We start from the raw sequence: 22,545 nt of genomic DNA, 5'->3' as shown, positions 1-22,545 counted from the left end.
TTCTTCTTCTTCTTCTTCTTCTTCTTCTTCTTCTTCTTCTTCTTCTTCTTCTTCTTCTTCTTCTTCTTCTTCTTCTTCTTCTTTCTTCTTTCTTCTTCTTTCTCCTCCCCCTCCTCCTCCTCCCCTCCTCCTCCTTCTCCTTCTGTTTCTCCTTCTCCTTCTTCTTTTTTTTCTTTTTTTTTTAACCAGGCTTCAGAAACTCAGGGTTCACACCATTAAATGATGAGAAATCTAGAAGGTTGGTTTTCTCTTCTCATTATTAACTTATCATGAGAAAGATGTCTACAGAGGATAAAGGAGTAGGAGCATGCCTTTTCTCTTTTCTCTGTTCATGGCAGGGCTTCTAAAAGGAGCCTGACTATAGCTCTCAGTTCAGACAAGAATATTATAACCATCACTAATGGTCTTCAGTATTTTAAGGAGAAAGTTTATGGACTTAAAAAATTTAGTATCTGCAAAAAATCCATATTGCCTATAGCCCTTTTCTAAATCTTTTATTTTATAGATTAAGTGGCTACAGATTAAGGACAAGGTTGGCCTTTAGACATATGTGGACCCATGGATATGATCTGAGTAAGTCAGGAAGTTCTTTCTCTGACTTCTTTTCATTTTCTTAGTGCAGATGCCTTCCTTGTCCTTTAGGTGGCATATTGGTTTTTCTGGAATCTGTTGTGAAACAGTTCTTATCTACTTAAAGGGAACTCATTTGAAGTCTGAGTCTTGAGGGAATAGGCAAAACAGACATGTTGGAAGGAAAGTATGAGTCTCAGGTGAGTCTCAGGTGGGAGGGACAACTGTGTACTATAATTTTACTTGGAGTTTTCCCTGGTTTGGTGATCTTTTATTAAGCCTGCAAGTTTAGTCCTTATTTATATAAGCCTATTGACTGCACATTGTGAGACATTTGTCTGGAATCCCTCTTTTCATGATAGCAGAACAAGTTAAATTTTGTTAGACATGTATATTTTTACATTAAGATTCTAGCTTGTTACTTTTAAACATTTAGTGCAAAAATAGTAAAATGTAGGTAAGCCTTGTATGCAAAATTATTTGCAGTTAAAAATATTGCAACATTACCTAGTTCGTTTTTCCTTCTTTTGCAGAGATGGGTGTTCTGTGATTACCCTGGGATGATATTCAGGTAATACTGTGTGGCTTTTTCTCTCCTGGGAAGTGGAAGGGAGGAACTTAGAAGGTGAGATATAACTAAGAAGGGTCTGTTAATGAGGATGACAACGTATTTCCCACACTAGCCTTTGTCAGAGCTCTCTAAGACTGTTGTGCCAAGTCCGTCTAGTCCCCAGAAAAGCTCACCAGAGTCAGGCGTCAATGCAAGTGCAAAGGATCTTTATTACAGGTTCGAACCTGGAACTCTCACGCCTCCAAGAGCGGAGTAAAGCGGGAGAGCTCCAGTAGTGGGCTCAAGACAACATTATATAGTCTAGGGTAAACAGGTACAGAGTTATTATACAAATCTAATGTATGATTGGCTGACATTTGAACAAGGCGAGTTGGTTGATTATGATTGGTTCCCGCCATTTTTAATATTTCAGTTAATTTAGAAATCCTGATGACGTCTGTCAGGGGCTTGCAGGGCAAGGGTAGGGCTTGCTTTCGCAAACCCTGAGGCCGGAAAGCAGTCTTACAGAAGCAGAACAAAGGGCAGTTAATCTTTTCGCAACAGGTTTCATAACCGGTTTTGTGACATCTTGTGACTCCCCTGGATGCTACCAGCAGGAGAACAAGAACTTACAAAATCTTCAAGAATGTAAGGCACAGGTTTTAGCAGTAAGGCTTCAGTGTACACACTTTCACACACATTTTATATCCTTTCAAGACTACTCCCAGATTCAGCGATTGGATAGAAGGATTCATAGATTTCAGCAGGTAGTCACATTCATGGCTAAGATATGGTAGACTTAAAAGGTACAAAGCAAAATCAACAAAGGAAAATCAGACACAATCTCCCCAGAATATTCTCCTTGTGAGTCACGTAGGATGCACTTAATTTTCTGAATAACAAAGTATGAGAACTTGTGAAGTGTTGTCTATCAGGGAAACTCATCTGAGCTTAAGAATTTAGGGTCTTTATCAGGGGTTAGTCATGGGCACAGACTGTCAGTGCGACTGATAGCAGTCACTGAAATTCCAGATACCTAGAAGGAAAGAAGATGTTTTAGGAGAAATGAGCTAATTTTCTTATTTAGAAAAAAATTTGTATTAGTATAGGCAATGATTTTACCAGCCAAGTTCCCAGACACCAGTCAAGGGCCAGCCTTGTATGCAGGCATTCCTAAGGAGACTCGTCTTGGACCTGGTAGGTGAAGTCATGAACTTTTGTCTGCGCACATATGTAATGTGTATACATTCCTGACTTACATGATCTCAGTTATGGAAATGGTTCAGCTGCACCCAGTAAATAGGTAGTTATTTGGAGTATGGAAGCTGAGGTCTACTAATGAAACCGTGCCCCAAAGAGTTAATCAGTGGCAAAGAGATGTTCTTGAATTTATAGGATTGGTTGATAAAAACAAAAAACGAAAACAACTTTCTGAAACACTGAAATTCTCTCTGCTTTTAAGATAACAAAACTGGCTGAAATCAGTTGGAACCAATATAGCAAACTAGAGTCTACATAGTATGAGCTTGCTGACGCCACAGCCCACATTTCCACTGCATGTTTTGTACTAACTCCCCTGGAATTTACATATGTGACCCATGAGACAGCATGAAGAGATACTGCACATGCCCAAAGCCTTTTCAGCCACCCTTTTCTTTCTGCCAATCTCCTGCTATACCCAAATTCACTCCCTAAATGTGTTCTAATAAAAATACTGCCTTAAAAACAGTACATGGAGACAGATTTGAGCTAGACTCCTGTCTCCCTGTTGGTTGACCTACAAAAAAGTCTTTCTTTTCTCAAAAACGCAGTGCCATAGTATTGGCTTCTAACACATTAAACAGTGAACTTTTTTGCTTGATAACAGTGATTGGAGGTACAGGAATTGTGTATTTTGAAATAAAGCACCCTCTTGTAATTACTGGTACACTTCCAAAAGAGAGAGAGAGGAATGTAGGAAGGAGGGAAGAAAAGAAGTTTAAACAGACAGATAGACAAACGGATGGACCCGAGGTTCAGGAGGTTGGGGGGAATATGCCAAAGCAATTTATATCATGAATGAAATAAGGTTGTTTGCCTTGGCACCTTAATAGCAGAGGCATCCAGGTAACAGAGTCATTTCGGAAAGATGTCTTAAGTCATTCATTACTTTTACTTGAACCATTCTAATAATTGAAAAAGTATTTACTCAGAATGTTGCTCATGGCAACTGCATCATCAGTGCTTGGGTTTCAAGGGGTGAAGCATTGTTGACATAGGGTTCCAGTGCCTTTGGAACGTTAAGTCTTCCATTGTTCCAATGGATGCTCACAGTAATCCTTAGTGAGCTTGCTGCTAACACAGATGGTGACAGTTTGTTCTCATGTCTATGATGGGTGGGTAGCAACTATTTTTTAATGTTTAAACTTACATTAGTCACTTGATATTATCTTTATACAAGTGTTTCTATATTTTATTTTAATTGAAGTACATTATCTTTTTGCAGCTTTTTAAAAATCAACTTTATTGAGGTATAATTATGTATAAAGCTTTTAACCTTGCAAATAAAGACGGTTTTCTTTCTTCCTCCCCAATATTAATCCTTTTATTTTATTTTTCTTGTTTTGCCTGATTGCACTGGGCAAACTGTCAGTGGCTCTGGAGGTAGCACTTCAGCACTTCACTTCTTCCTACTTCCCTCTGAGCCCCCAGCCCTCAGACTCACATACTACAGAGAATGATTAAGAAACCATGGAATGACATTTCTTAATAGTTACGTTTATAATCAGAAAAAGCAATACCACCATTCTTTATAAAAAACTAAAAATCATTATTAAAAGGCATAAAACCTGCCAAATAATTACTAGTAGCCTAAGAAGCTTGTACTGAGAATTTAGTCACAGGAAATACAGATTTCAGAGGAAAGAACTCTTATCCCTGGGGTGACTACAGGTAGGGCAAGAGTCAGTCACTATTGAACATTTGAGACTTCTTTCATTCCCTTCTCTTCAGGCTAGTATAGGTCTCAGGGAGTAGTGTGTGATAGAACTTTCACAAGAATTAGAGGTAGCCCCAGCCCTGGTGCTAAGAACTGCCAGAGGCCCAAGGTGCTGAGCATGTCATTTTAAATTGTATGTTTTTGCATCTTGCACGCAACCCAAAGTCCACTGTGAAGACATAGTCTTTGTTAGCACCTGTTTCAGTTTTGAGAGAGTTTGAGATAGACTGAAAATACTGTCCTGGCTGAGAATTTGAGAATATGTACAGTATTCACTGATTCTCCAATTATGTCACCCTGCCACCTGAGGAAAGGTGTTTTGCTTTTGTTTCCTGAGCAAACCAAACACTTGTAGTTTTTCTTTTTTTTATGATTAGATGGGATCACTTTGTTTCATATTGGAGCTTTTGTTCCTCTATCCTCAGTGCTCTATCGTAGAATAAGTAATACTTTTTAAAGGGTTTCCCTTTTATCAGGGCTAATTCTCTGTTTTCTATACTATTGCACCTTCCCCAGGAGTTGGAGGGAAACCTTTGTCTTACGGACCTGACCACTGGTCCCTCAATATCTTTCACAATCTTTCCCTCAGGGACCGAGTGCCTATCACTCAAGTGATACCTCTGTGACTTCTCAGAGCTCTTGATGTGGATCACCAGTTACCTGGTGATACATACACGTTCTTTATGGAATTAACTAATTAGTCCCTCAAACATTTCTTGCATGTCTCCAATGTGTTATTTTAGTGGCTGGAGATTCAAAAATGAAAATGTTATAGTTTCTGTCCTCAAGATGCTTATGGTCCAACCCGAGGAGATGAGTCCAGAAATCATTATAAAACATGGAGCTTATAGGGGAAGCACTTGCAGGGGCTTACTTAGCCAAGCTTGAAGGGAGGTGGGAAATATGGTAAAAGCTTGCACTATGTTTTCTGAAAAGTTTTCTTCTGCAAATGAAGATTTTGTTTTTATCATATAGTTTACTTTTCTAGGTATCTAAAATTTCAGTACACATGTGTTGATGTTGACTTGTATGATCCTATTACTGATTTACTACAGTAGCTGCAACTCAAAATTGAATTAAATGTTAATCATTTTAATATTGCTTTGTTTTGTCTATTTTAAGATACACTAGAACACATGTCAGGAAAGGGAAATTTATCCAGTTTATTTCCTGTGTTTCTGTAGGGTTATCTGTGACTCGCTGCACTGTTGTTTATTAAAATACTAGGATTAGGCATGCATTTCTGATCAAAGCTGTTCTGATGGAAGGTCTGAACAACTGACTGTTGGTATGGTTTGATACGAATTTTAGTCTATTCATCTGTGCACTAGAGAGATCTTATTAATATGTGTGTGTATTTACATAAAGAGGATAAGTCATTGGTGTAGAGGGCCATTCACATATTTATTTGTGGAATGCAAGGTATAGCATGTTTAAACCCTAGTATTTGAATTAGTAATGAGTGTCTCCAGTTATCAAGGAGTGTCTTGAAATTACTTGATAAAATTTGAAACAAAATTTATTTTGTCTTTAATTAAAATTGTACTATTTTGTATCTTTTCAATCACATAGTTGGTAGGCAGAAGCTTAGGTGTCATTCTTAGAGGTTCTTAGTTAATTCTGAGGTCCTTAAGATCTCATGTCTGCTTCCAGGGAGGGCTCCTCACTGAAATCTGTTACCTCACTACCTGTCACAAGACCACTGCCATCCTTTTGTTTTTGTTTTTAATTGAGACAGAGTCTTGCTCTGTTGCCTAGGCTGGAGTACAGTGTAGCACAGTCATAGCTTATTGCAGCCTCTATCTCGCAGGTTTGTAATCCTCCTGCCTTAGCTGCCCAAGTAGCTGGGACTACAGGTGAGTGCCACCACACCTGGCTATCTTTTTTTTTTTTTTTAATTTTTGGTAGAGATGAGGTCTCACTGCGTTGCTCAGGCTGGCCTCAAACTCTTGAGCTCAAGTGATCTTCCCACCTCTCGGCCTCCCGAAGTGTTGGGATTAAGGGTGTGAGCCACTGTGCCTAGCCCTCCTCCTATTTAAAAAAGATATTCTTCCCCTTGTCAAAGTAGAGTTTTTTAAAAATTAAAAATGTGACTCATACAAATTTGAAATGAAACCAGGTTAAACATTTTACTCAATGTATTAATTAGTGAATAAACCAGGAAGATGGCAAAGGTAGTTCAAAGAGCAGTTTGAGGATCTAGGTTTTTCACTGGCATTTTGAACCAATGTTAGAGTAAGAATGCTAGATTAGATTAAGAAAACTTGGTTAATATCAGACAGAAATAAATTATAATCTTTAGTGTTACTTTATCAAATAGAAATTATTTGTATCACTGCTGGACAAAAATCTATAGGTTACCTTGTAATTGCATTAAGTCTAGGACTTTTAATCAGTAGTAAACAATGAACTTAATAAAGTACAATTTCCCCACGTAAGTAATCTTTGGGATGGCCTGTCATTATTTTATGACATTGAAGTGACATTCCACTTATCTTTTTGCCTTACTTTCACATTTTAGTTTTTTTTTTTTTTTGCCACAGGGTCTGGCTCTGTTGACCATGCTGGACTGCAGTGGCATGATCTTGGCTCACTATATCCTCTGCCTCCCAGGCTCAAGCCATTCTCCTACCTCAGCTTCTCGAGTAGCTGGGACCACAGGTGTGTGCCACCATACCCATCTAATTTTTGTAGAGACAGGGTTTCGCTCAATTGCCCCAGCTGGCCTCAAACTCCTGAACTCAAGTGATCCTCCTGCCTCGGCCTCCCAAAGTGCTAGGATTGTAGGCATGAGACACCACACCCAGCCTTAAATAATTTTTTAGCACCTGTATCTCAAAGTTTTAAAATAAATCTGTTTCACAACATTCACTTTAGATTCAGATTACAGTAATACCATTTTATTTGCAGGGAGTTAATGGAAAGGTCTCCAGACAAAAAGTATTCTTGGTATTTTAACCAATGGGAGCAATGTAACATGGCTTTACAGGCCCCTTATGGGAAGAATTAGAAAAGAAAAAAATATTTATTCTGTGCAAGAACTTTTTATAGATTGAATGAACAAGAACTCCTTGAAGACAGGCTCTGTAATTAATTCTTATTTATTCAGTACTGAATTCTCAGCACCTAATTTAGCTTAGGTGTGGCATTTAAATAATTGAGTTTCCGTTGAGTGACACTGATTGCATTTGTGTGTGTGTGTGTGTCTATGTGTGTGTGTGTGTGTTTATATAAAGAGATCTATCACTGGAGTGGAGGGCCATTCACATATTTATTTGTGGAATGCAAAGTATAGCATATTTAAGCTCTGGTATTTGAATAAATAAGCATATCTCCAGTTCTCAAGGAATATCCTGAAATTATTTGATAAAATTTCAAATGAAATTTATTTTAATTGTCTTTAATTAAAATTGCACTGTTTTAAATATTTTGAATTGAGTAATAATATGTTAAAGCTATGATAGCTCCAGTTGTCTAACAGAAAAATCTTTGGCTTTGTGTGTTTTACTAGGTGAACAAAAATTATTTGCTGGCCCCCAGGATACTAATTAGACCTTTGGCCTGACTCACAGGACACTAAGGCTCCGTTTCTGAAGAAGCCTTTTCCAGTCTAATTTAGGGGATGGGAACATGTCTTCACCTAGGGACTTTAGAGCAGAGTCTGGTAGGTGCATCATCTACTTTTGTGGGTATGGGATCAGGAGGAGCTACAGCAGTGCCTCTCAGACTGTAGATTTGCATAGGGACCACCTGTGGATTATTATCTTGCATATTCTGATCTCCTGGGTCTTGGTGAGGTGTGGAGGGGGGCGAGACTCTGCATTTCTAATAAGCCATCACACTTAGAGTAACAACAATTAGACTCTAGTGTTTTACTTTACTCTTTTCAAATAGCATTTTTTTCCTGATTATAAATGTAATATAGGTTTATTGTGAAGAATTTGGGAAGTACAAAAAAGCATCAAAACACAAAATAACAAGACAGTAAAAACAACCTGTAATCCGCCACAAAGCTGTTTGTTTTTATAATTTTGTTAGATGTGAACTCAGGGCTTACACATTTCTAAGGTTTTTTATTTAGTTAAATGTCAGCTGTCTCCCAGCCGACCCATATTATCATTGTCTTGCTTAAAACATTACTAGCTTGCCATCATTTTTCAGTATGTCTTTAATGCCTTTTCTCATTTCTTCCACATTCAGCCCAGCTTCTATTCTCTCTTCTACCTGCCCTCCTTGTCGTTATTATTGCTCCCTCCTTAGAAGTGTTTTTCCAATCCTTATCAAGGTATAATTGACAAAATTGTGTATATGTAAGGTGTGCAACTTGATGTTTTGATTTGTCTATATACTGTGAAATGATTACCACAATTAAGCTAACATATCCACCACATCACATAGTTACCATTTTCTTTCTTTGTGCATGTGTGTGTGTGTATGTCTGTATTACAAACATAAGATCTACCCTCTTAGCAAATATCATTACAATACAGTATTGTATGTATTATGCTGTACATCAGATCTTCAGAATGCATTCATCTAGTATAACTGATACTTGATACCATCTGACCAACAGCTCTCCGTTTTCTCCTTCACCTATCCCCTGGCAACCACCATTCTGCTATTTGCTTTTGTGAGTCTGGATTCCATCTATAAGTCAGATTGTGCAATATTTGTGTAAGGTGAGGGATAGGAGTCTAAGTTTATTCTGCATAGGAATATCCAGTTATTTCCAGGACCATTTATAGAGGAGACTATCTTGTCCCCAATATATGTTCTTTGTGCCTTGTCATAAAAGAGTTGGCTATAAACACATGGAATTATTTCTGGGTTCTCTATTCTATTCCACTGGTATATGTGCCTGTTTTTATGCCAGTGTCATGATTTTGTGGTTACTATAGATTTGTAGTGTATTTTGAAGTCAGGTAGTGTGATACCCCAAGCTTTGTTCTTGTTTTTTTTGTTGTTGCCGTTTGTTTGTTTTTATTTTGTTTTTGTTTTTCTTGGCTCAGAATTGCTTTGACTATTTGGAGCATTTTTTGTACTTCCATGTGAATTTTAGGATTTTAAAATTTCTCTGAAGAATATCGTTGGTATTTTGATAGGAATTGCATTGACCTCTCAGATTCCTTTGGTTATATTATCATTTTAAAAATATTTATTCTTTCATTCTATGAACATGGGATGTCTTTCCATTGGTTTGTGTCTTCTTCAATTTATTTCATCAATTTTTTATAGTTTTTATTGTAGAGATCTTTAATCTCTGGTTAAATTTATTTGTAGGTATTATTTTTTTGTAGTTATTATAAATGAGATTGCTTACTTGATTTCTTTTTCAGGTAGTTTGTTATTGGTGTATAGAAATGCTACTGATTTTTGCATGTTGATTTTGTATCCTGCAACTTTACTTAATTTGTTTATCAGTTCTAAGAGGAGCTTTTTGGTGAATTCTTCAGGTTTTTGCATTTATGAGAGTGTGTCATCTGTAAACAGGGACAAATTTGACTTCCTCCTTTTCAACTTGGATACCTTTTATTTGTTTCTCTTGCATAATTGTTTCTCCTTTTCAATTTGGATGCCTTTTATTTGTTTCTCTTGCCTAATTGCTCTGGCAAGGACTTCCAGTATGGTATAGTTTGGATGTTTATCTCTTCCAATCATGTTGAAATGTAATCCCCAACCTGGTGGGAGATGTTGGATCATAGGGGCAGATCCTTCGTGAATGACTTGGTGCTATCACCCTGGTAGTTAGTGAGTGCTCGCTCAGCTCATGTAAGATCTGGTTGTTCAAAGGAGTCTGGAACCTCCCCTTCTCTCTTGCTTTCTCTCTCACCATGTGATATGCTGGCTCCTCATTCACTTTTTGCCATGACTATAAGCCTTCTGAGGTTAGATACTAGAAGCAGATACCAACACCATGCTTCCTGTACAGCCTGCAGAACCACAAACCAGAACAAACCTCTTTTCTTTTTTAATTTAATTTTATTTATTTATTTATTTATTTTTTTGAGGCGGAGTCTCGCTCTGTCGCCCGGACTGGAGTGCAGTGGCCGGATCTCAGCTCACTGCAAGCTCCGCCTTCCGGGCTCACGCCATTCTCCTGCCTCAGCCTCCCAAGTAGCTGGGACTACAGGTGTGTGCCACCTCGCCTGGCTAGTTTTTGTATTTTTAGTAGAGACGGGGTTTCACCATATTAGCCAGGATGGTCTTGATCTCCTGACCTCGTGATCCGCCTGTCTCGGCCCCCCAAAGTGCTGGGATTACAGGCTTGAGCCACTGCGCCCGGCCACCTCTTTTCTTTATACATTACCCAGCCTTAGACATTCCTATATATAAATGCAAACAGACTAACACACAGTATTACGGGTTTAAAAAAAAAGTTTTTTAAATAACATCTGCCTGGTTCCCTCACTGATTAATGAATATAATAAAGTAACATGTTCATTTATATATCTGTATGAGAGCCATGATTTTCCTTTTCTGAAAATTATCCTTTAACAGTTGCAAACTTTTCTGAAAAAGCTAATTTTAATGCTAAATCAATTATGCTAGAATATGGGAAAACATGGAAAGCTACCCAAACTGTTTTGTAGACTTTTTTTTTTTCCAACTTTTATTTTAGGCTTGGGGGTACATATGCAAGTTTGTTACATGGGCAAATTGCTTGTTGCTGTGGTTTGGTGAACAAATGATTTCATCACCCAGGTAGTGATTCATTTAGGATAATGGCCTCCAGCTGCATCCATGTTGCAGCAAAGGACATAATTCCATTCTGTTTTTGTTGTTGTGGTTGTTGTTGTTTGTTTGTTTCTTTGAGACAGAGTCTCCCTCTGTCAGCCAGATTGGAGTGCAGTGGTGCGATCTTGGCTCACTGCAATCTCCATCTCCCAGGCTCAAGCAATTCTTCTGCCTCAGCCTCCTGAGTAGCTGGAATTACAGGCGTGTGCCACCATGCCCCGCTAATTTTTGTAGTTTTAGTAGAGACAGAGTTTCATCATGTTGGCAAGGCTGGACTCAGACTCCTGACCTCCGGTAATTCATCTGCCTTGGCTTCCCAAACTGCTGGGATTACAGGCATGAGTCGCCGCACCTGGCCATGATTTCATTCCTTTTATGGTTGTGTAATATTCTATGGTATGTACCACATTTTCTTTATCCACTCCACTGTTGACTGGTATGCAGGTTGATTCCATGTCTTCGCTATTGTGAAAAGTTCTGTGGTGAACATACATGTGCTTGTGTCTTTATGACAGAACAATCTATATCCCTTCATATACCCAGTAATGTGATTGATGAATTAAATGGTAGTTCTATTTTATGTTCTTTGAGAAATCTCCAAACTGCTTTCCATAGTGGTTGAACTTACATTCCCATCAGCAGTGTATAAGTATTCACTTTTCTCTGCAACCTCACAAACTTTTTTTTTACTTTTTACTAATAGCCATTCTGACTTGTGTAAGATGGTATCTCGTGGTTTTGATTTGCATTTCTCTGATAATTAGTGATATTGAGCATTTTTTCTTATGCTTCTTGGCTACGTGTGTGTCTCCTTTTGAAAAGTGTCTGTTCATGTCCTTTGCCCATTGTTTAACGGGGTTGTTTGATTCTTGCTTGTTCACTTGTAAGTTCATTATAAGTTCTGGATATTAGACCTTGTGTTCTGCCGGGTTTTGGTATCAGAACAATGCTGGCCTTATGGAATGAGTTAGGAAGGAGTCCCTCTTCCTAATTATTTGCAATAGTTTCAGTAGGATTGGTACCATCTCTTGTTTATACATCTGGTAGAATTTGACTGTGAATTCTTCTGGCCTGGGCTCTTTCTGATTGGTAGGTTTTTTAAAAATTACTGATTTAGTTTCTGATTTAATATCTATTCCATAGCCTAGAAATCAAGGAGTAATTTTGAGTTTCATGTCTCATTATTTAAGAAACATTTTGTAAGGCTGTAGCTGCCATAGATAGTGATCATTCTGATGGTTCTGGGCAAAGTAAATTGAAAACCTTTTGGAAATAACTCAGCATTCTAGATGCCGTTAAGAACATTTGTGATTTATGGGAGAAGATAAAAATGTCAACATTAACAGGAGTTTGGGAGAAATTGATTTTAACTCTCATGGATGACTTTGAGGGATTTAAGACTTCAGTGCAGGAAGTACTAGCCTAAGTTTTAGGCATCCGCTGGGGGTCTTAGAACACATTCCCTGTGGGTAAGCAGGGACTGCTTTACCATTTCACATATAGTTGTAGGAACATAGGATATTTCTATTTCCTCCTGTTTGCCTTTCATGCTATTATTGATACCAATTTTATTGTGAGTGTTGTATACCCTATAATAGATTATTATTTTTCCTTAAAATTGAGGTTTTTTTTTTTGTTTTTTGTTTTTGTTGTTGAGACAGAGTCTCGCTCTATCACCCAGGCTGGAGTGCAGTGGCCAGATCTCAGCTCACTGCAAGCTCCGCCTCCCGGGTTTACGCCATTCTCCTGCCTCAGCCTCCTGAGTAGCTGGGACTACAGGCGCCCGCCACCTCGCCCGGCTAGGGTTTTTGTATTTTTTTAGTAGAGACGGGGTTTCACCGTGTTAGCCAGGATGGTCTCGATCTCCTGACCTTGTGATCCGCCTGTCTAAAATTGAGTTATCTTTTAAAGAAATTAGAACATGTGAAAGAGTTTGTTTTATGTGCTCATATATTTTCCAGTTTTGCCACTCTTCATTCCTTTGTATAGGTCTACATTTTCATATTTTATCCTTTTCCTTCTGTCTGAAAAACTTCCTTTATTTTTTTTTGTTGTTGTTGTTTAGTGCAGGCTGGATATTATCTTAGTTTTTATTGGTCTACAGAAGTCTTATTTTTTGAAATATATATTTTCAGGGTATAGAATTCTATACTGACATTCTATAAGAATTCTCTATTCTTTCAATACTTTAAAATGTCTCACCATTATCTTCTAGCATGCATGATTTCTGATGAGAAATCCATCATTCTTATCTTTGTTTTTCTATATTTAATGTGTCTGTTTTCTCTGGCATTTTTTCTTGTCAGTAATTTGAATATGACATACATGAATGTGATTTTTCTATAAGCTCATATATTACACTTGTATTTTATTGATCTTCTATGGTCTGTTGGTTTATAGTTTTCATCTAGTTTGGTAACATTTCAGCTATTATTTCAGCTATTATTTCTTCATATTTGTTTTACTTTTGGTATTCCAGTTACAGAAATTTTAGTTCACTTACATTGTCCCAGTTTGCTGAGTCTGTTCAGTCTCTTTTTTTTGCTACTGTGTGCTTCATTTTGGATACACTCTTGCTGTATATTAACAGACACTGATTTTTTTTCCTTCTCTACTGCCTTATCTGCTGTTAATTTCTTTTAGTTCATACATTGTCTCTAAAAATTTCAGTATATCTTATTTTTACATGATTTATATCTCTTTATTGTATCATGTTTTTCTTTATTTCCTTGAGCACATTTTAAAAACTTGTAATAGTTAAAAAGCTCTTTTTTTCTGAATTTTATCATCTGTCATTTCTAAGTACATTTCTATTGATTGATTGATTTGGCTATGGGTTATACTTTTCTATTCCTTTGCATACCTGTTAATTGTTTACTACACATTGTGAATTACATGATTTTGGTGCTAGATTTTTTCTCTTTCTTTCTTTCTTTCTTCTTCTTTTTTTTTTTTTTTTTTTTTTTTTTTTTTTTTTTTTTTTGACAGAGTCTTACTCTGTCTCACAGGCTGGAGTGCAGTGATGCGCTCACTGCAACCTTCTGCCTCCTGGGTTCAAGTGATTCTCCTGCCTCAGCCTCCTGAGTAGCTGGGATTACAGGTGCACGCCACCATGCCCAGCTAATTTTTGTATCTTTAGTAGAGATGGGGTTTCACCTTGTTGGTGAGGCTGATCTCGAACTCCTCTGACCTCATGATCCACCTGCCTGGGCCTCCCAAAATGCTGGGATTACAGGCATGAGTCACCGCACCCGGCCTTGATATTTCTTTAAAGAATGTTGGGTTTTTCTGCCTCATAGTTATGTTACTTGAAGTTTAACCTGATCTTGTCTGAGGCTTGCTCTTCACCTTTTTAATAGGTGGCCCTTAGGAGCTTCTGTTCCAAGGACGGTTTTACTACTAAGAGGTATCTCTTCTGTGCACTATCCTCAGTGTCCCTGTATTACAGGGTCTCCTCATTCTGGCTCATATGAACTGTTTCTAGGAATTGTGTGGCTTGCTACTTTCCAGTGATCCTTCCTGAGTGTCAGAGATTGTCTTCCTTCATATAAGCATATCCACATTCTGCAAAAGACATGAGGGGGTTTCTTTGCAGCTACTTAGACTTCTCTTGTTCTGTATAGCTCCCTCCTATTATTATAATAATAATATAATAACAGGCCTCCCTGTTATTCTGCCCTACAAATTCTGGCTGCCTCAGCCTCTCCTAACTTTGATCTTTTTCTTCTCAATCGGTGAATCACTGGACTCCGATTCCTTTCCTGAGCTATAGCCTGCAAACTCCTAGAGGAGTGTGCATGATCTGGAGCAACCAGAAGGCTCACCCCGTTCTCTCTGGGATCACAATCTGTTGTTCAAGGTCTGAAAATTATTGTTTTATATATTTTGTCCTATTTTCTGATTAGTTGTGGTTAAGTCCTATTACAGTAAATCTCTCATAAGCATAAATGAAAGTAAGTTGTAAGTTGTTTCAATTTTCATTTTTTGTTTGTCAGGTGAGACTGGACTTTTTAAAAATACATTACTGGCCTGTAAGTCACCTTCTATGAGTTGCTTGTTTATATTTCTTATAGACTTTTTTTTCTGTTACTTTTTTTTTCTGTTAATTTTTTTTTTCTAGCACTTGAAGCTTCTTCCTAGGTTTGCGGAATTTCCTATTTTCAAAACCGTTTGCATAAGAAAGAGATTTTTCTTCACTGAAAGTCTGATAAAATGCCATCTGGAAACCTGTTTGGGCCCAGATGCTTTTTCTTCTTGGGAGTGATATTTTTGATTATTGGTTTGACTTTTTTAATGGTTATGACACTATTTAGGCTTTCTGCATCTTCTGGAGTAAATTTTCATAACTTACAATTCTCTTATAAAAGTTTCCATTTCATCAGATTTTCCTAAAGTTTCTCATAGTATTTGCTTATTACCTTTTTTTTTTTTTTTTTTTTTTTTTTTGAGGCAGAGTCTCGCTCTGTCGCCCGGATTGGAGTGCAGTGGCAGGATCTCAGCTCACTGCAAGCTCCGCCTCCTGGGTTTAGGCCATTCTCCTGCCTCAGCCTCCGGAGTAGCTGGGACTACAGGCGCCCGCCACCTCGCCCGGCTAGTTTTTGTATTTTTAGTAGAGACGGGGTTTCACCGTGATAGTCAGGATGGTCTCGATCTCCTGACCTCGTGATCCACCCGTCTCAGCCTCCCAAAGTGCTGGGATTACAGGCTTGAGCCACCGCGCCCGGCGCTTATTACCTTTAAAAATGTGAGCTGCATCTGTATTTGTGCGTTTTTTCATTTTCACACTTGATCTTAGCCAAAAGGCTGAGAAGCAATTTTTTTTCATTTTTAATGTCATTTGTGCACTTACTCTCCATTGATTGGTAGTGAAAGAGGGTTGTGTATTTTTAAGTTTTTTTTTCCAAAGAACTAGTGTATTGGATTTTGCTGATTATTCTTTAGGCTTATTTTCTATTATTATAGTTTTCTTTATGATTTCCTCCTTTGTAGTTTCTCTGGGTTTCCTTGGTTTTTCTTTGGCCTCTATGATTGAATACAAAACTCATTTATATCAGGTTTTTTTTCTACTTTTTTTGCAAACATATTTAAACCTATACATTTTCCCTCTATCTAAATACTCATTTAGCTACTTCACATTAGTTTTGATATGTTGTCCCTTCATTGACATTTCTTAATGTTTTAATTTATAAAATTAATTCATATGTTATAAAGGTTCATAATTTCTATTAGATTTCCTTTTTAACACACATTCAGGAACACATTTTTCAATTCCATAGTGCTTGTTTACTATATTTTTATTGATTTTGTAATATGCCATGTCACAGAAGTTCTAAATCATAATATTTCATGCTGCCAGGGTATGAGAAACAGTACTGTGAGTGCTCAATACTGAGATCAGAGAAAATTTTCTCTCTTGGCTTCTTATCTGAAAGAGTCTGTGCAGTAAAATTTACACAGTAATTAGGAACACTCATATAAGAAACCCAGAGTTTCCTTGGGATGATTCATATTACATTCTTCAACAAAGCTGAAAACAATTTTCTATGTAATTTAACATATTGCTTGCTAACTTATGAATTATAAATAATACAAGAAGTTAAAGTGTGACTTTTGCAACACAGTATTCTTTATTCAAGAAATAGACTCTGAAACACAGAAGACTGTATTCTGTAGATCCCAATGCATGGGTTCTGCAGGTTGTAAATATCTAAGATTTACTTGAAAAGTACTTTCTTGAATAATATGGCAGTGAGGAACAAGGGAACTGCTCAAAAGTCAGCTCCCTGAGGATAATCCTAGAAGAAGGATCGGCTTTGCTATGTTGCTTTTTTCAAAGCGGGGGGAAAGAGATGATTACCATAGGAGATAAAGATGGGGTGTTTGGAAAACAGGAAAAGGAGGTGAAAATTCCCCTCATGTAGCTTGTTTTTTCTCATTAAGTCTCCATTTTTCCTTCTGTGTAGTGTTTTCTATTTGATCAGTTTTTCCCCTGCTTTGTTCAGTAAAAGATTATGAGGGAAATGACTCTGAAGCAGGAGACCTGAATTTCAGGGAGACTTTGCCTTCATCAAGTAAGAAAAACACACCTAGATCAAAGGTAAGACTAAAAGGAGAGGCATCTCTACTAATTTTGGCTAATACCTAAGTTGCTGACTATGCTCTCTGGGAAATGGGTATCTATTTTGTTTTCACCAAAATAATTTCTTAATTCTTTGCACTGTAGTGTTGACAGTGACCAAAATAAGGATTTGAAAGAGTGGAACTTTTTGCCAAGTTTCTAGTGAATTGCATTTTCTAATGCTACTCTAGAAATTTTACAGGCACTTGTTTTGTGCTACTAATGAAGATACAAAATAAATTTCACATGAAGTTTGAAGCACCTTTAGATGTATTGATTGTGGACTTTTTCATTATTTGAGACAGCATGATTGGGTGTCTCCAAACTATGGAAAAGTAGAGGGCTGTGAAAAGTCTGTGACAAAACCTCTTACTTCAACACATTACCCCATTTGTGGAGATAGTGCTAGGGTTAGAACACAAAAAAAGGGAAATGGATTTTAGTCTGGTGGGTGCTTTGCATTTTTTTTCTCTTACCTAGTCAACTAGAGCTTTGGAACTGCCGTGATGATGCTGGCCTTGTGCTCATTTCCTGTAAGTTACAGCAATAATAGAGATAAAGTCAGTACATAGACCAAATACTGCTTCTACCACTTCCCCTGTTCAATTGCCACCTCCACCCCAGATGGGCAGGAGTGCCGCTTTTAAGAACAACATTGTAACTTGGTTATTATCTCCTGTCCGTTCTCTGCTATACTTAAGTTGGGCACATCAAGGCTACCATCACATCTTTGGCTGGGAATCTATGGCTGTTAGTGCCATGTTGGGCTCTTAGCTCGCTCTTGATAGTTTTCTCTGATCAGAATGGTTTCCTGTTTGAAGCAGAGATACCTTCCTGTTTGAAAGGGAACACCTTCACAGAATGGCCCAAGTAGATCCTTTGTATAGTCTTACAGTCTTATTTGACTTCTTCTAGAACTGAGCACATTTTGTGATTTTGTTTATATTTTTACTTTGGTTTTTGTTTTTTCTAAGTTATAGCTTGGCCTATCTAGGATGAATTCTGATATGCTTTAAAGTTTCCTTTTAGAAAAAAGGATCTTAGAACATTCCTGGATGGTTTTTAGAGTGTTGGGAAAATTACCTGATTTCATTAGAACTTGTTTTTCTTATATTTCATGAAACAATTTGATATTGTAGCCGTTTTTATGTCCTTTCAGATAGATGCTGTCCCCTAGAAATTGTCTAGACTCATAGACTTGAAGTTGGTTAGATTTGGAGCATTACTAATTTTTTTTTGAGACAGGCTAATTTATTTTTTTGGATTTTTGTAGAGACAGGGTTTCACCTTGTTGGCCAGGCTGGTCTTGAGCTCCTGGCCTCAAGTGATCCACCCATTTCGGCCTCTCAAAGTGCTGGGATAATAGGCATAAGCCACCACGGCTGGCCTGTTAAAGACATTTTTATGCCGGCATTCATTTTAGAGGTGAAAGCTGAAGCAATTTGTCTATGATCATACAACTTTTGAGTCACAGACTAGAAAGCAGGCTTCTATCTGTGTTACTGTTTTCACTTTGTCCTCATAAATCCTTGCTTCTTGGAGTACAGGAAAGCTAACTTAGGCTCCTCAGAAAACATTTTCTAACGTTTAAAAAAATTTGATATTAATTTGATTCAGTGAGCAATCTCCAAAAGTTCTGCCATCTTGATAATTTATTATGTTTCTCCGTGTTAGTTCTTGGTATTGTTAGCAAAATCACATTTCACTCAATCAGACATATGTTAGTCAACCTTAAATTTGAATTGCAGCCATCTAGAACAGTTTGCTTCTTTAAAAAATAAATATAATCAATTTGATTTTGAACCATGACTTGAAAGATGTCTCAGGTTTAAATTGTGTTAGGACTTCCAAATGTTACTTTTTCTAAGTAAATGAATTGTACTCAAATGACTTTTAAACATGTCTCATAGGAGGGAAGTGGGATCATGTTTGTGTAATAGCACTGTCCCACTTCTTTTCCTCCATCCCACTGGAGCCACAGCTTCTACATTTCAATTTTAATTATCCTGAAATTAATTTTTAGGGATTTCCCAATCAGTACTGATTTCAAAACTAGTTCAACTCTGTGAAGCTCATTTCATTTAATGTATTGGTTAGCTACATAATTTAATGAGAAGGAATCTTAGGTGGACATTTTCCTGTGATTTTAAAGTAAAAATTAAATATACACCAAGCAAACACTAGTAAACTCATTAGTCAAAGAAGAAATCATAATGGATGTTTAAAGTATTTAGAATGGAATGTACACAAAAATACTAGATGTAAAAACATGTGGTTTGCGGACTGAGCAGTGTGTAGCAAATATAAGGTCTACTCTATAACATTACATTTACAATTGTGCCACTTAAAGTGTTTAGGAGTAAATCTAAGAAAAGGTATACATTGTCTTTATTGAGAATATTGTATAATGTGTTTGCTGGGTAGCTATATCATATTAGTGGATAATAATACTTAATATATAAATATATCACTTATTTCCAATTTAAATTAAAACATTCGTATCACTTAATTTCAATAATAATCCCAAAGTTATTTTTGTGTGTGAATGAGATTCGATCAGCTGATTCAAAAGATGTTCTTGAGAAAACAGAAGGTCAAGTATGGCAAGACAGTATTAGACAAGGAAGGAAGGAAATGTGTGTATATGATGACTGGGGCACTGGCACTGCGAGTTGTCAAGACTGAAGTCTCTCCAGTGCAAAATTGGGCAGTGAAATGTGGAGAAATACTTAGAATTAGTAGATTGGATGGTGCAAGTACTAAAGTAAAGATAAATATAGTGGCAGGAATTTTATATTCACAGTAAACAAAACATGGTAAACACTTATAAGAAAATCTCTTATGGGCTGAAGTAATAAATCTACTTTTTCTCAAACGAAGCTTTTTAAAAATTTAGTTTTGAAAAATCACTTGAGTAATTCAATATAAATAACTTCTCTTTACATAGTACTCTGCACTGTTTTGACAGATTGAAAAATATTTTATAGGGAGATATACAGTTAAGTGATTTTCTAGAAGCAGAATTATACTATGTGATTGTGGTTATAATTCCATTATTGCAGATCTTTTCACTCTTCTTAAGTGGCTATAGAAATCATGTTTCTTTTAAACCGTATTTTTTCTAAAACCAGGGCTATAATTTGTTTCCTTTCTTATATCTGTAGGTTTTTGAAAATGAAGTTAACTCAGAGAAGGTAAAACCTTCTCTTCGGAATTTCCCACGTAATGATTATGAGGATGTTTTTGAAGAGCCTTCAGAAAGGTATAACTAATATGCTTATTTAGTGAGTTTTCTGTTTATGCTACTTATATTCATAGCTAGCCCTCTGCATGGAGACAATGAATAATGGCCCTCAGATGGTTAATTTTTCAAGATATAGCCTTTTATAAACCTGATTTAGCTTTCTTAGGAATATGGTTACGATCTCACAAATATGGTAATTAACACAAGAGAAAAGTATTCTTGAAGGATTCAATTTCTCTATCCTCTCACAATAGTTACCTGGCGTCAAAGCTTTTGCAAATATGCTTGGAGCTTTTGAAGTGGTCAGTGTACTTGAGGTAGCATGAAGCTCTCAGTACAACACTAAATTTTGTTAGAAATGTAATCTGTTTTCAGAAAGAAAATTATATAGTATAAACAATAGGATTATTAGTATGGTGAATTTCTGGTAGTATATATTTATAAAATTTAAAGTACCTGAAGAACAGTAAATTTCCATTAGGAAAACTAAAGAAACAAGTTTTCATGCTTATAAAATATTCAAATTTAGGTGTTAAAAGCAAAAACATCAAATGAGGAAACATTTTGTTAAGCCATATTTTCTTAGAGATTTATCAGTAATTTTAGCTACCCTCACTGGAATAGCACTGTATAAGAATGTGTATATTCTTTATATTATATGTTTTTGTATGTGTATTGTATGAAATTTGTATGTACAACTTTCAGAAGTGCATTAAACAAATAACAGTAATTCCAAAGGCATTTTGAGCTTCTATGATATATTAAGCATTGTACATAAATAAAAACTACTATATATTTTTTGCTCTTTAGTTCACAGTTTAATTAGGAAAACAGACATATAAAAGACAAATTGATGTACAATGTAGTAAACATTATTTTAGAGTCAAAATCCAAAGATTGCGTGTTGGGGTCCACGTGTTTCCTGAACAAAGGAATGAACACACAAGACAACACAAGACGAGACAAACGTGGCGGCCGCCTCGAACCACACGCTCTGCTTCATTTTATACCGTCCTTTGTGGAATGTTAGCAAGTCGCCAGACACATTGTTGTTTCTCTGATCTTTCCCTGACTTTCTGAATTTCCAAGATGTTTACATATAAACAAGCCCCCAGGGTCTGCTATTTGCAACTGAGGCCAGTCTTGTAGGCTCCTTTGTCCTCCCTGTTTGCAGAGGAGGAATGCCCAGCTTCGTTTGCAAGAGCGGGACTATAATGTTAATGGGGGAATGGCCTGCTCAGTTGTAAAAGCAGATAGTCCTCTACAAAAGTCCCTTAATAGCAGAATTGATCAAGTATCAGAAAGAATTAGTGAGCTTGAAGACAGGCTATTTGGAAATACACACTCCAGAGAAGACAAAATGAAAAAAGAATATTAAAAATGAAGCACACCTACAAGACTAGAAAATAGCATCAAAGGGGCAAATTTAAGAGTCACTGGCCTTAAACTGGAGGTGGAAAGAGAGATAGGGATCGAAAGTGTATTCAAAGGGATAATAGAGAACTTCACAAACCTAGAGAAAGCTATCAATATCCAAGTAAAAGAAGATTAAAGAATGCCAAGCAGATTTAACCCAAAGAAGACTACATCAAAGCATTTAATAAGCTTCCAAAGGTCGAAGATAAAGAAAAGATGATAAAAGCAGCAAGAGAAAAGAAACAACATACTACATTGTATGTATGCCAGGAAACAGTGGCATACATATTTAAAATACTAAAGAAAAAAAAAGTATACCCTAGAATAATGTATCTGGTGAAAATATCATTCAAACATGAAGGAGAAATAAAGACTTGCCCAGACAAACAAAAGCTGAGGTATTTTATCAACAGCAGACCTGTCCTACAAGAAAATGGAAGTTTTTCAGTCTGAAAGTGAAGGATGTAAATGAGCAATAAGAAATCATCTGAAGGTACAAAACTGAGGGATAATAATAAGTAAACAGAAAAACAGAATATAACACTGTAATTGTGGTTGGTTAACTACTCACCTCTTGAGTAGAAAGACTAAAAGACGAACTGATAAAAATAATAACTTTTTAAGGCACAGACAGTACTATAAGATATAAATAGAAACAACAAAAAGTTTAAAAGCAAGAGAATGAAGGTGAAGTGTAGAGTTTTTATTACTTATTGCTTGTTTATGCAATCAGTATTCAGTTGTCATAAGTTTAAAATACTGGGATAATCCCAGCACTTTGGGAGGCTGAGGCGAATGGATCATGAGCTCAGGAGATCAAGACCATCCTGGTTAACACGGTGAAACTCCAACTCTACATAAAATACAAAAAATTAGCCGGGCATGGTGGCAGGTGCATGCGGTCCCAGCTGTTCGGGAGGCTGAGGCAGGAGAAT

At 36.8% G+C, this 22,545-nt stretch overlaps 1 protein-coding gene across 19 annotated transcripts in view; it reads left to right on the top strand.

Annotated features, from left to right (window-relative positions):
• PTPN20 (protein tyrosine phosphatase, non-receptor type 20) overlaps positions 1 to 22,545 on the top strand; it is a 109,667-nt gene that overhangs the window by 24,931 nt on the left and 62,191 nt on the right. For 6 of the 19 annotated variants that reach the window (XM_011950348.1, XM_011950341.1, XM_011950332.1 and 3 more), the window contains exon 2: positions 20,115 to 20,212. The exons of 2 other annotated variants lie outside the window; for them this stretch is intronic. Coding sequence is in view for 8 of the 17 variants with exons in the window: in XM_011950337.1 (XP_011805727.1) it covers positions 7,728 to 7,761; positions 16,835 to 16,929; positions 20,115 to 20,212 (227 nt within the window). In the remaining 9 variants the exon portion in view is untranslated. Of the gene's footprint in view, positions 1 to 7,606; positions 7,762 to 16,795; positions 16,930 to 20,114; positions 20,213 to 22,545 lie in introns of those variants that run through there. 11 more of the 19 variants (XM_011950331.1, XM_011950343.1, XM_011950335.1 and 8 more) reach the window with 6 other exon arrangements.

This window comes from Colobus angolensis, unplaced genomic scaffold (genome assembly GCF_000951035.1).
Source record: "Colobus angolensis palliatus isolate OR3802 unplaced genomic scaffold, Cang.pa_1.0 Scaffold306, whole genome shotgun sequence".
Taxonomy (NCBI): domain Eukaryota; kingdom Metazoa; phylum Chordata; class Mammalia; order Primates; family Cercopithecidae; genus Colobus; species Colobus angolensis.
This window is presented reverse-complemented; position numbering and strand designations above follow the sequence as displayed.